Source organism: Pongo pygmaeus, chromosome 13 (assembly GCF_028885625.2).
Source record: "Pongo pygmaeus isolate AG05252 chromosome 13, NHGRI_mPonPyg2-v2.0_pri, whole genome shotgun sequence".
Taxonomy (NCBI): domain Eukaryota; kingdom Metazoa; phylum Chordata; class Mammalia; order Primates; family Hominidae; genus Pongo; species Pongo pygmaeus.
In genome coordinates, this window is record NC_072386.2 from 52,732,532 (window position 1) to 52,745,641 (window position 13,110).

Below are 13,110 nucleotides of genomic sequence, written 5' to 3' on the forward strand. Positions count from 1 at the left end.
GGAAAAAATCATTTATATAAAGATTGTATAACTTAATATACTGGAATAGTTACAGAATTACATAATTCTAAGAATACCTTTACCCTTGTTTCTGAAGAATATTAATGTGAAAAATATTTTGGCATTAACTGGTACAATAATTATTTACCTGTTTCTTGTATAGAACCAACTTAATAACTACAGGGTTAGCTTATTTTTATGTGTAGTCAGAATCAAAATGGAAAACTTTATGAAGCCTCAATGAAAAGAAGTCTCTTGGAAACTTGGAATTTTATAATGTAGTCATCCCATTCTAAAAACAAGAATGTACATGTAGGATTCTTTATATAAAACTAAAAGATGAAGCATTTTAAAAATGTTTAAGAAAAGGTAGTTCACATCTTGTTTTAAAAAACAGTGTTAGAGACCCTTGATAAGAACCTACTTTTAAGTATGTAGTTAAGTTTTAGTATGAAAATCTGAAATCAAGCATATTGTATCATAGGCTATTTTTCAGTTGAAAGGTAGTAAAATGGAAGATCTCTTAACTGTGTTGCATATACAAATCCTTGAGGAGTCTTTACAAATTAAATAAAAATTAAACTTTCAAAAAAATCTAAAATCTTTTTAAAACCTAATTCACTGTCATTTTAGATGATTTCTGCATCCAGAACTATTAAAATGCTTTAAGTATAATGAATGTAAAAAACACTTCTTCCTTTTCCTTCCCTTCAACCCAAAATCAGAAGTCTTCAGTACAAAAGTTTCAAAAAAGTAGAACATACCACTAAAAATAAAGAAAGAAACTATTTTCTTTTTAATCAAAATAGCAAGTATTTTAAGTTTTGTATAAATAACACACACACACACGAAAAACCCACCATATTTTATTTTAGGTATGGTGTCTAAAGTGGAGTAGCAATATAACAAATGACAACAACGAACAACCCCTTATACTTAATTGGAAAGATGTAAGATGTATGCTCATTTTTCTTAAAGATACATATTATGAATTTTCTACTGGCATTCTTGAATAAAATTAAAAAGCATATTTTTTCACTTATTTACCTCATTTCCCCTCTAAAAAGGAAATCTCTTCTATGACTGCAATGCAAAGTTCTGAAACCCCTCAAATATACAGTCTTTAGGAAAAAATTCTTAACCTGCTGCACTTCTTAATAAGCTATCCATTTTTAAAAAACAATCTATTTTATGGCTTAAGCTTAAATTTAGTTAATGAGCATAAATCCCAGAGATCGAAGAATCTTATTGGCAGTCAGCAGCTCAAAGGATGACAATATTCCTGGCATTCTTAATCTCAAAATTTTAAAAGAAAACTGTTCACAGTAGTCTTACAAAAATTTGGAGATAGTTCCATTTAAAAAACACATTCACCACAAATAGATACAAGGCAAACCATAAGAAAATAGATTATATCTTTTGTAAGCTTGTTTCATTTCAAAATGTATTATTTAGGGTCAGGGAAATTTCCTATACAAATAAAACTAGACATTTGTTCCCTTTATGTGAAAAATATTTACAGTACATGGAACTACAAGCTAAAAGTATACACCTGCTTATAATGCTGGCCAGTGATATAAATGAACAAGGACACAAAGGTACTTATCCAATTATCTGAACATCTTAATTTGTTTGTATAGTGAAGTAATTATAGATAAACTATGGAAAAATTAGAAAACAGTATTAATGAACACCAGCCCTCATGTGTGTAAAACATCACACAAGATGCCAAGGTATTATACATCCACTGTGGTAAAAACTATACATACATATTCTGTGCATCTTTAACATTGCAAAATTTACATAATAATTTTTTCACGTCTCAAAAAGCTGAGTTGAAAAAGTCTATTTTCAACTCAAGAGTGATGTTAACTGACAATGTTTAAGAAACTTCTTACAAAATTCCTTGCTAAGGAATTCTCATTAATGTCTTTTACTGGTGGCCTCATGAAGAAAAACTTACTAAACTTTGAAAGTTTTGAGCAGATATTTTCACATCTTTGCTGGCTAGCATCATGATTTATATAATAATGATATATGTAATAATAGTCCACAGCAATGTGAAATGTAAAACTTTGTTCTATAAATCTACTTTGGTCTCAGAATGAAGGTCATTTCTTTCATCCAGCCATGTTATCCCTTATTTGATCCACTCGAAGAGCTAGATCCCTAAAGGAGGGGCGCTGATTTACATTATTGTTCCAGCATTCTGTCATGATCATATAAATCTGTAAAGGAGAAAATAAACCAAAATTAAATGAACACTAAGGGCCATCTTTTAGTTGGTGGAAGACATTAATTTTCAATACAGGGCACATGTCATAACCATGCCTTGTTCCACAGTCATCTGATTATGCTGTTTATCTGGAAGCTCCGCAAATTAAATTTCAGGAAGTGAACTGAAGTCCTTGAGTAAAAGTAAAAGAAAATGCATGATTACCGTGGATTAAAAAAAAATTGTTACCTCATCTGGGCATCCATCTGGTCTTGGTAATCTTCCATTATTCTTCAAAAGTTCTATCAAATGGAACACGATCATCTGTCCTTGTTTGTCGTTGCCAATCATACGCATAAATTCCTAAAACAAACCCACTTTCAATATTTTTTGTACATTTAATTTGTAGCAAAATTCCTTCTCAATTTCCTCCAGTCAATGGGAAAAAATTTAGTATATGTGTGCTTTTGTATGTTTTCAAACCTTTTCAAAACAGACTACTTTTAGGATCAAAAACATAAGGCTGCTAAATATGGAACTTCTATAATTTCCATTTCCATAGCTGTAATAAACTCAACACAAATCCCCTGAGAAGGGCTCAAAACACATGAACTAAAAACATATTTCCTTTGAGTTTTTTGTTGTTAAAAAACTCATATTTTTATATTACATTTCAATTGAAATAAAAAGTTGAATATAAAAGAGAATATAAGAAAAAATGAATGAATAAGCATAAATACAACAAAGAAAACTTTCATATGTCAAAGTTTATAAAATTAAAATCGAATTATAAGCTAGGAAAATACTTAAACATCATTTACTTATTTTCAATATAGATAGCTCTTATAAATTGGGAAAAAAAAAATGACCAATATAAAGATAGGCAAAGCACAGGAAGAGATAATTCACATATATACATACCCACCCTAAACACCCAACAAATATATAGTCAATGAGATCAAGAAAAGAAATGCAATAGTCAATCACATTAATAAAAGAAATGGAAATTAAAATATATATAACTTCTCCCCTATCAACTTGGCAAAAGTACATAAAAATATAATAACCAATACTGGCAAATGATGAAATGTACATCCCTGTGCATTGCTGTTGAGATATAATCTGGCACAGCTTTTCTAGAAAGCATTTTGGAATTAAAAAAATCTTTAGTTCATAACTTATACTTTTATTCTAAGATATCAGAGATAAATATAAATATTTATGCATGAGGATGTTCACTATGTTCACTGAAGTGTTACTTAAAAGACTGAAGAATGGAAAATGATTGTTCAGACATATATAGCCTTATGATGGAATGCTACTCAGCAATTAGAAAACATATTTGCAGTACATTTTTCTAATACAGTAGATTACCCATGCTGTAATACTTCATGAAACAGCAGGAGAGCAAACTGCACAGTATGACCTTAATTTTATACAATAATATATATTTATATAAGTGAACTTTTATAAAAGTTATAAAAGTTTTATATACTTTTTTGTATATACTTTTATACACAAAATAAAAAGAAGCCTGAAAGGTAACACACCACAATATTGAGGTGGTCTTCTCTGAGTAATTGCATTAGAGAAGACTTTTATTTTTTCATACTTTTCCATATTAAAAAAAATTCTATGATGACCAAGAGAAAAAATACTTTGGAAGGTTTATTTTAACTTATGCAATAATTCCTAGAATGAATGAGCTTACTGGATTTAATAAAAGTAATATTAAGAGACTATACTAACTAGTTTCCCAATACCCCCTTTTTAAAAATTCAAGCTAGTTTATGAATAAGTTTGGGGTTATTTTGTTGGATATTGCCTTAAAAATAAGCAATAAAAGCTCTAAAGTGAGTCCTAGGCTTACTATTCTTTGGATAAATCCTTTCTCATGTTAAAAAAAAAAAAAACTTGAATGTATGTTCTTGTTGATTTTGTCAAAGATCAGTTGGCTATAAATATGTGGCTTTATTCCTGGGTTCTCTATTCTGTTCCATTGATCTATGTGTTTTTTATATGAGTACCATGCTGCTTTGGTTACTGTAGCCTTATAATATAATTTGAAGTCACGTAATATGATGCTTCCAGCTTTGTTCTTTTTGCTTAGAATCACTTTTGCTATTAGGGCTCTTTTTGGTTCCATATGAATTTCAGGATTGTTTTTTCTAATTCTGTGAACAAATGACATTGGTATTTTGATAGGAACTGCACGAATCTGCAGATTGCTTTGGGCAGTATGGGAAAGGACACCCTTTTCAATAAATGGTGCTGGTAAATTGGATTGCCATATGCAGAAGAATGAAACTGGACCCATATTAATCACTATAGAAAAATTAACTCAAGATCGATTACAGACTTAAATGTAAGATCTGAAACTATAAAAATACTAGAAAAAAAACTAGAGAAAACTTTAATGGAAATAAGTGTAAACAAATAATTCATGGCAAAGACCTCAAAAGCATAGGCAACAAAACCAAAAATAGACAAATGAGACTTTATTAAGCTAAAAAATTTCGGCATAGCAAAATAAATAATCAACAGAATGAACAGAAAACCTGCATAATCGGAGAAAATATTTGCAAAGTTTGTATCTGACAAGGAACTACCATCCAGAATTTATAAGGAACTCAAGCAATTCAGCCAAAACCCCCTAATAATTGTGTTAAAAAGTGGACAAAGAAGATCAATAAACATTTTTCAAAAGAAGACACCCAAAATGACAAGAGGCATATGAAAAACTGCTAATCACTAATCACCAGAGAAATGCAAATTAAAATCACAATGAGATATGCCTTATTCCAGTCAGAATGACAAAAATAAGAGAAAAAATTACCACAGTGAGATATGTCTGACTCCAGTCAGAATGGAAAAAAAAATGAGAGAGAGAAAAAATAACAGATGTTGGCAAGGGTGCGGAGAAAAGGGAACTCTTATACACTGTTGGTGAGAATGTGCATTTGTACAACCTCTATGGAAAACATTATAAAGATTTCTCAGAGACCTAAATATAGAAGTACCATTCGATCCAGCATTCCCACTACGGGGTATCTACCTAAAGGAAAAGAAATCACTATATCAAAAAGATACCTCCACCTGTATGTTTATTGCAGCATTCTTCACAAAAGCAAAGACATGGAATCAACCTAAGTGTCCATCAGTGGATGACTGGATAAAGAAAATGTGGTATACATACAAAATTGAATACTATTCAGCCATAAAAATGAATGAAATTATGTCTTTTGTAGCAACATGGATGGAGGTAATTATCTTAAGTGAAACAAATCAGCCATAGAAAGACAAATACCACATGTTTTCACTTATAAGTGGGAGCTATATAATGTATACATATGAACGTAGAATGTGGAATGATAGACAATAGAGACTTGGAAGGGTGAGCCACTGGTGGGGTAGATGCTGAGAAATTATTTAAGGGGTACAATGTATGTCATTAAGGTGGTGGATACCCTAAAAGCTCTGTCTTCACCACTATGCAATGTATGCACATAGCAAAATTGTACTTGTACCCCATAAATTTATAAAAATCAAACGAACAAACAAAAAACTGAAAGTAAATAAAAAGCACACTGACCGCTGGTGGACTTTTACTCTTCTCAATGTATGTGAAAAGTTCATACAGAACCACTCCAAAGCTCCAAACATCTGAGGCCACAGAAAACTTGCTCTCTGTCAGTGATTCTGGAGCATACCTGTAATATATGAAGAACATTTAAAAGACAGTTACTTGATATGTAGACTCTTGATTTTACCTGCAAATCATTGTATAAATTTAAAAAAAAAAGTGTAGAGAAAAGAGTTATCACAGCAGGCTTGAGGCTTCTATGATTAAAAGGGCCTTTTTGCCTGGCACCTGTGAACTTAGATTTCAGGAGGGATTCCACAATTCCGTAAATAAGAGTGACTCACTATGCCTAGATTGTTTGTACAAACAATACGGTTTATGCTAACATCTACTTTTCTTCTGGGAGTCTGTAACTTTAGTATGTGCCAGAGAGTGCCTAATTTTGCTTTGTGTTATTTCCCTGTAATGAGTCATAACCATGAATATGGATATATGCTGAGTCCTGTGAGTCTTCCTAGCAAATTGTCAACCTGGGGATGGTCTTGGGAATCTCTGACATAGAAAGATAACTAAAATCCAAAGAAATTTATTTTTGTCTCTGTAGACAGCACCAAGGATAACTGCAGAGTACCTTACTAAGAAGTGAAAATAAGCTGCTGTTTGCAAGTTAAGCTTTAAATGAATCCATATAAGTATGCTGGAGAAAAAAAAATGGTTCCAAGGCAAGACTTAAAGCTATAAAAGAAAGAACCTGTTAATCAGAAGAGGGGGTGACTATGAGAAGGAATACAGAAAGTAAAAAGTCACAGCAATGGTGTCATTGTTCACTCAAGTATTAACACTATCCAAGGAAAAGTTTTGGCCCAGTGGACTGTGAGTATCATGGTTCCATTGCTAAGTTTATCTTTATTATAGAGACAGCTAAAGAGATGTGTTTTAGACTGATGAGATTAAAAATGTGAATTACATAGATTTAATCTCTCCTTCAAAATCCCATTTAAGTTTCCTAATTTCCACAAATCCTTCCCTGCCTACTCCAGGTCTTATTGCCCTCAGGCCACTGATTCCTATAGTACTGGCAGTCCATACTACATAATTAAACATCCTAATGCTATATTCTTTTTATAGTTAGTCTTTACAAATTTTACATATCTAGTTATGTTATTATCAAATGTACATTAGTTTTATTCCACAAGGGGAATGCAATGTTCTTGAAGACAGCACTATTCCCTCACTCCTTGCAAAATATGCTCTTCCTCTGGTTTTCATATAGCACTCATTGTAATTTCCCGCACATTTCCACAGCTGTTTTTTTCTGTCTGTTCTATCACTTATGTAAGGGTAAACACAAATTTAAAAAGAAACAAAATTAATTCCCCCTGTTGAAAATAAGAAGAAAGACTCCTCCTCCTTTGTTCTTAGAGCATTCAGAAAACTTGTAAATTCTTTGTCTTTTTGAAATATATGTAAATCTTTTAAAAATCTCTTGCTTCAAAGCCTCTTGCCAGTTTTATGACCCATGAATGTCTTTCTCAAGAACCTGTAACTATCTCTTTGGAATACAGTCATCAAGGAAGGTAGCGCCCTTACTCCCAGTTTCTGTGGGAGTAGAAGCCTAACTTCAGCAGGAGCCTCCTTCCAAGCTGCAAAACTATCTCCTTCATGAAGATATGAAAAGTGTATTTTTCCTTTGTATAAAGCCAATTAGCAAAGTCACTCCAATTACCAAGTGAATTTAGAATAAACTACGTATGTGACAAATAGTGCTGTCAAGTCTTCTTACTTGAGAACTAGTTAATGTTTATCCTAAGAACTTGAATGAAAGGGGTTATATCAGGTTGGCTATATAAAAGGGTGAGATTTCCTTCTGTCTTTGCAAATCTCTTAGGGGACTGCTTGTGATACACATCACATCCTGCTCTAATGCTTACTCAATCATAAAATTATTTTCCTTCTATCTTTGTGGAAAGGTTTTCTGGGTTGGGAGATTTTGTTTTCAATTATACTTTCCCAACACTATTACTACTTTTCTGCCTCTTCTAAATTGAAGGTTTCCCAAGGTCTCATCATCAGATTTATTCCTCTCTTGGTTAAAAACTTTCCCTTATAGTATCATCCACCTATATACTAAAGTCTCCCAAATTTATAACCATATCTTTGACCTTTGTTTAGTGCTCCAGACTTTTAGAACATTTCCACATTAAAGATCTATAGGCAAACAGAATTCCATCCTCTTTCCAAAACTTGCTGATTATTTTCTTTCTTATGGAATAAATAGCATCACAATCTATTTAACTGCTCAAGTTGAAAATCTTAATTATTTTTGACGCATCTTTCACTCCAGTGTCTAATGACCAACTAAGTTGAAAATCTTAATTATTTTTGACTCATCTTTCACTCCAGTGTCTAATGACCCACTAAGTCCCTTTAGAGTATAGCTTAGAAATATCTCCAATCAGTCTCCTAACCCGTTGTTACAGTTTACGTCACATCCTTATCTCATGACTAGTACAGAGGTATTCAAACAAGGTGAAGAATAATGTACAAAGATCATCCAATGGGTACTTCTATAGTAAAAAGAGTAAAGGATCCTCCAGGAGTCCAAAATCCTGTTTCACCAATTTTTTAAAACATTTAAGCAGAGGCACTTTTTTCCCCCAGTTATTAGCATCAACCCCTAGGACATGTTATAACATATTGTTAGCTTAAAACAAAAGAGCCTTTTCGAACAAGAAAAACAATATAGATAACAAAGTTTCTTTTAAATGAAACTGAGTTTTTTAAAAAATGATATCATGGGCAAAATCCTGTGAATAAAAATTAAGTGAGTTCTTTCAGACTTCAGATTTAGTGTTTGCTATGTGTCTCCTCCAAAATTCAGGTGTTGTCAATGTGATGGTATTAACAGGTTGGGCCTTTAAGAGATGATTATGCCATGAGGGCTTCTCTCTCATGAATAGGATTAAGGCCCTTATGAGAGGCTTCATGCAGCATTTGGCCCCTCTTGCCCTTCCACTTTTGTCCACATGAGGACATGGCATTCCTCGTCTCTGAAGGATGCAGCAGCAAGGCTCCATCTTGGAAAGAAGAGAGCAGCTCTCACCAGACGCCTGAACCTGCCAGCACTTTTTTCATGGACTCCTAACCTCTAGAAGTGTGAGAAATAAATTTCTGTTCTTTATAAATTATCCATTGTCAGGTATTCTGTTACAGCAGCATAAAGGGACTAAGACAGTGTTTATTATTCAATAAGTTAGCTAAAACCTATTTTATCAACTCATATTCTAAAATATTTACATAAAATTTAATGAACTTCATTTCATTGTATAAAATATTTATTTTCTACTTGCAAATATAAAAATAAAACTATATGCTAACTGCCTATCTGATTTGCTTTTAGCAGTATATATTTTTTGTTTTCATTAAATACATATGAAAATTTTGATCATGAGGAAAAATAAGTTATTTCTGATTTTCATACAAGTTGCTTCTAATTATTCCCCAAAGTCATACATCAGAATTCACTTCATACTTCCCCCCTAACACATTTATTGAAGGAATAACCATGTCTTGTACCATATACCTTACTTCATAAGTTATAATCTTAGCCATATTTTACTCTGTATTATTTATTGCAAATTAAGTAATGAGAAATTATCTTATTTTCATAATATGAAATTAATTATGCCAGATATATATATCATCTTAAGCTTATCCTGACTGCCCTCATGGTTTTTTCACATGTATGGGCAGAGATACAGGTCCCAAAGCTTATATAATTTGAAGGTTTTTTTTAGGCTTTCATTATGACAAAGAATACAAAATTATACATGAAAGTGCATAATTTTCTATTTAAAATTAGAAAGAAAGGAACCTTGGAAGGAAGGACCTCTGGATATGCTTCATTGGCTTCATAATAAACATACCTCCATGCATTTATTCTGTCATTTGTTTCTCAGGTTTTAAAAAAATCACATATTATTAATATATTCAGTGACTTGAAAAATGAAGTCTGAGTTTTCCTGCCAGAAATTAAGTGATTTGTTTGATGCCTGGCATTACCAAATGGGTTGTATGAAGGACATTCTTCACAAAATCTACTCAACCTTTGAGGTAGCTGAAAGGTTTGCTATGTTTAAATCATATATTTAAAACATGATAAAATATGTTATTAATAATAATGTATTAATAATAGTCTGTTTTTCCAAACTTTTTGAATGTATTAGTTTAAACAAGGTACATCCACATGAAAGTGTAACATATAGTTGGAATTAATTTTAAAAACTTTTTGGTATACTTTTCAGAAATTGAGAAAACAGATGAACCTGATGACTGGTTAGTAAACTCATTTTTGAAAGTCAAGCAGTTTTAATTCTCTGCTTTTAATAAAACTGAAAAATAATGGATTGGATCAAATGAAACTGCCCAATAACAGATAATTTTTAATGGTATATTACTGTACTTTTTTCCTGCATATCTCAGAAGGAGTCATAGAAATGAATGATACTATTACAACAAAACTCCTTCCATTCCTGTCCACTCACTTACACAAACAAGTTTTCTTAGCGTTTACATCTGTAAAGTGCAAAATGCACACAGAATTTATGCTTAATCTTGTCTCATTATAGAAATAAATAATATTCATCCAAGGATATACAAACCAATTGGAGGGGAGGGATTGCTCCATTCACCAATAAAATTTTTAAAGCAATTATCCAAATTTGTTATTTACATTGCTTTGGGAAACTGTATCCTAGTAACTTCAGTGATAACCCAGAAGAAAAATGTGAATAGTTACAAGTTTGTTGGTCACAGGAAAATTTTTAATTAATTTCAACTATACATATTTTGGTTACAAAGAAAATAGGTGATCATAAGATTATCCAAATACAAAATGTAACATATTATGCAAAATTTGGAATGAGAAGGGAAGTGGGAATACAATTTTAAAGAGAAAAAGGAATGATACAAAGTTTGTACGAAAAAATAAAAGTCTATTCATACAATCTTTTTAAGTGGGTGATAAGTGGGTATCAAATTGCTGCACTATTTATTTGTTTGTTTGTTTGAGATGGAGTCTCGCTCTGTCGCCCAGGCTGGAGTGCAGTGGCGAGGTCTCCGCTCACTGCAAGCACTATTCAGATTCAGTTGGACACATTTAAAAGATTGACATAGCTGTTATTTAAATGTCAATATTTACAGTACTTTAGAAAATACATTATAACTACTTAAACTTACAAAGAAAAAAAAATAGCTATCAATTTTAAAATGTGTAAGAGGAGTGGTTTTTCAAAATTCTTTTAGTGAGTATATATACTTAAAAGGTTTGAAAACCAGTGGCCTAGATCCTCATAAAATCTGTCTAATTAGCTGCCTCTCTACTATTAGCCCCTCGTTAATACAACGTCCCCTCTGTCGGTAGTTCTCAAAGCTTTTGATCTCAGGCTTCCTTGTATACTCTTAAAAATTACTGAGGTTGCCAAAAAACTTTTGTTTCCGTGAGTTATATCTACCAGTATTTACCATATTAAATATTAAAGCTAATAAAATATAAAAACATTAATTTATTTAAAATAATAAAACCATTACCTGTTAACATAAGTAATGTATTTTATGGAAAATAACTATTTCCAAAATAAACTTTGATAAGAGTCACATTGTTTTACATTTTTGCAAGTCTCTGCAATGTTTGGTTAAATAGAAAACATATCTTGTTGCCTCTGGAAAACTATACTTAACGAAAAAATGAGTGAAAACAGCAAATAACATCCATTATTATGAAAATACTTTTTACTTCACAGACACCCTAAAGTCCCCACACTTTCAGAACTGCTGTTCTATAACAAAAGTAGAGCTATTTTTCTAAAATGTGAATTTCACCATGTTATTCCCCTGGATAAAGCCTCTAATTTCCCACCTTACGCACTGTCTCCTGAAGAAGGTCTGAACTCATTAACATGGTGTACTGGGCTTATGGTAGTCCATGTACGCTGCTATAACAGAGTACCTGACAATGGATCATTTATAAAGAACAGAAATTTATTTCTCATACTTCTGGAGGTTGGGAGTCCATGATAAAGGTGCTGGCAGGTTCAGGTGTGTGGTGAGGGCTGCTCTCTGCTTCCAAGGGGAGCCTTGTTGCGGCATCTTTTAGAGGAGAGGAACGCCGTGTCCTCACATGGATGAAAGTGGAACGGCAAGAGGGGCCAAAGCTGCATGAAGCCTCTTATAAGGGCCTTAATCCCATTCATGAGGGAGAGGCCAATTCAACCAATAGTTGAAATGTCATCTTAGTTATCTTACATAAATCTTCAGTTGAATTATTTGTACTGTTATGTTTTCCCATTACCTTAAGTATTGCACTTACACTTATTGCACTCAATTATTGTAAGTGCAATATTATACATTTGACTTTTCCTAATTATGAGCTCTTGAAGGGACTATGGGTAGTGGACCTGTCAGTTGAATTTGCCTATCACATCAAACTTTTGCTTTTAGTTCAGCCCTCCTACTAAGGGACAGTCCTTTTCTGATGCTAATCCTATCTTCATATCCCTAGCTCCTGTATAGTATTTGGAGCACAGTAGAGTCTTAATAAATATTTATTAGCTTGTATTCATTAAGTATACCCAAATATCTGAATCTTCATATAACTAATATTTTTTTATTGCCAGCTAATTTTATTTAACCTCTTTAATTTTTCATTCTGAAAACAATAAAAACAATTAAATTCATGTATCACTGGGGATATGGCCAAAACAGATGATTATTTTAAGATGAGTCTCACTTTTTAGTTTCACTCATACCCTAAAAATAATTAGATGAAGGCAGTTCTAATGATTATCATGGGGACATTTCCTCAAAAAGTATTTTTAATATTATGAAAAATTTCAAACCTACCCAAATTAGAGAACAATTAATGCCAGATTAAAGCATTATCATGGTTAGGAAGGCTTATAAGCATGAACTCTGGGATCAGACTTTTTAGGTTTAAATCCTGGTCCAATGATTTACTAGTCATGCCACCTTGGGTAAGCTATTCAGTTCTCCATGCTTAAAACAGAGATAATAATCATACATGTTCTCCAAGGGTTGTTATGAGGATTAAATGAGATTATCCATAAAATGCATTTAGCCCAATGTAAGCCTACAATAAATGTTCACTGTTTTTTTAAAAAAATTTTTTATTATACTTTAAGTTCTGGGATACATGTGCAGAATGTGCAGGTCTGTTAACATAGGTATACACATGCCATGGTAGTTTGCTGCACCCATCAACCCATCAACTACATTAGGTATTTCTCTTAATGCT

At 32.2% G+C, this 13,110-nt stretch overlaps 1 protein-coding gene across 5 annotated transcripts in view; it reads right to left on the reverse strand.

The window, feature by feature from the left end:
• Nucleotides 1-850: 850 nt before the first annotated feature.
• JAK2 (Janus kinase 2) overlaps nucleotides 851-13,110 on the reverse strand; it is a 143,870-nt gene continuing 131,610 nt past the window's right edge. For all 5 annotated transcript variants that reach the window (XM_054500549.2, XM_054500545.2, XM_063649551.1 and 2 more), the window contains exons 22-24: nucleotides 5,808-5,925; nucleotides 2,465-2,578; nucleotides 851-2,228 (exon numbers count right to left, since the gene is read on the reverse strand). In XM_054500549.2, the coding sequence (XP_054356524.1) occupies nucleotides 2,121-2,228; nucleotides 2,465-2,578; nucleotides 5,808-5,925 (340 nt within the window). In that variant the 3' untranslated portion in view covers nucleotides 851-2,120. The remainder of the gene's footprint in view (nucleotides 2,229-2,464; nucleotides 2,579-5,807; nucleotides 5,926-13,110) is intronic.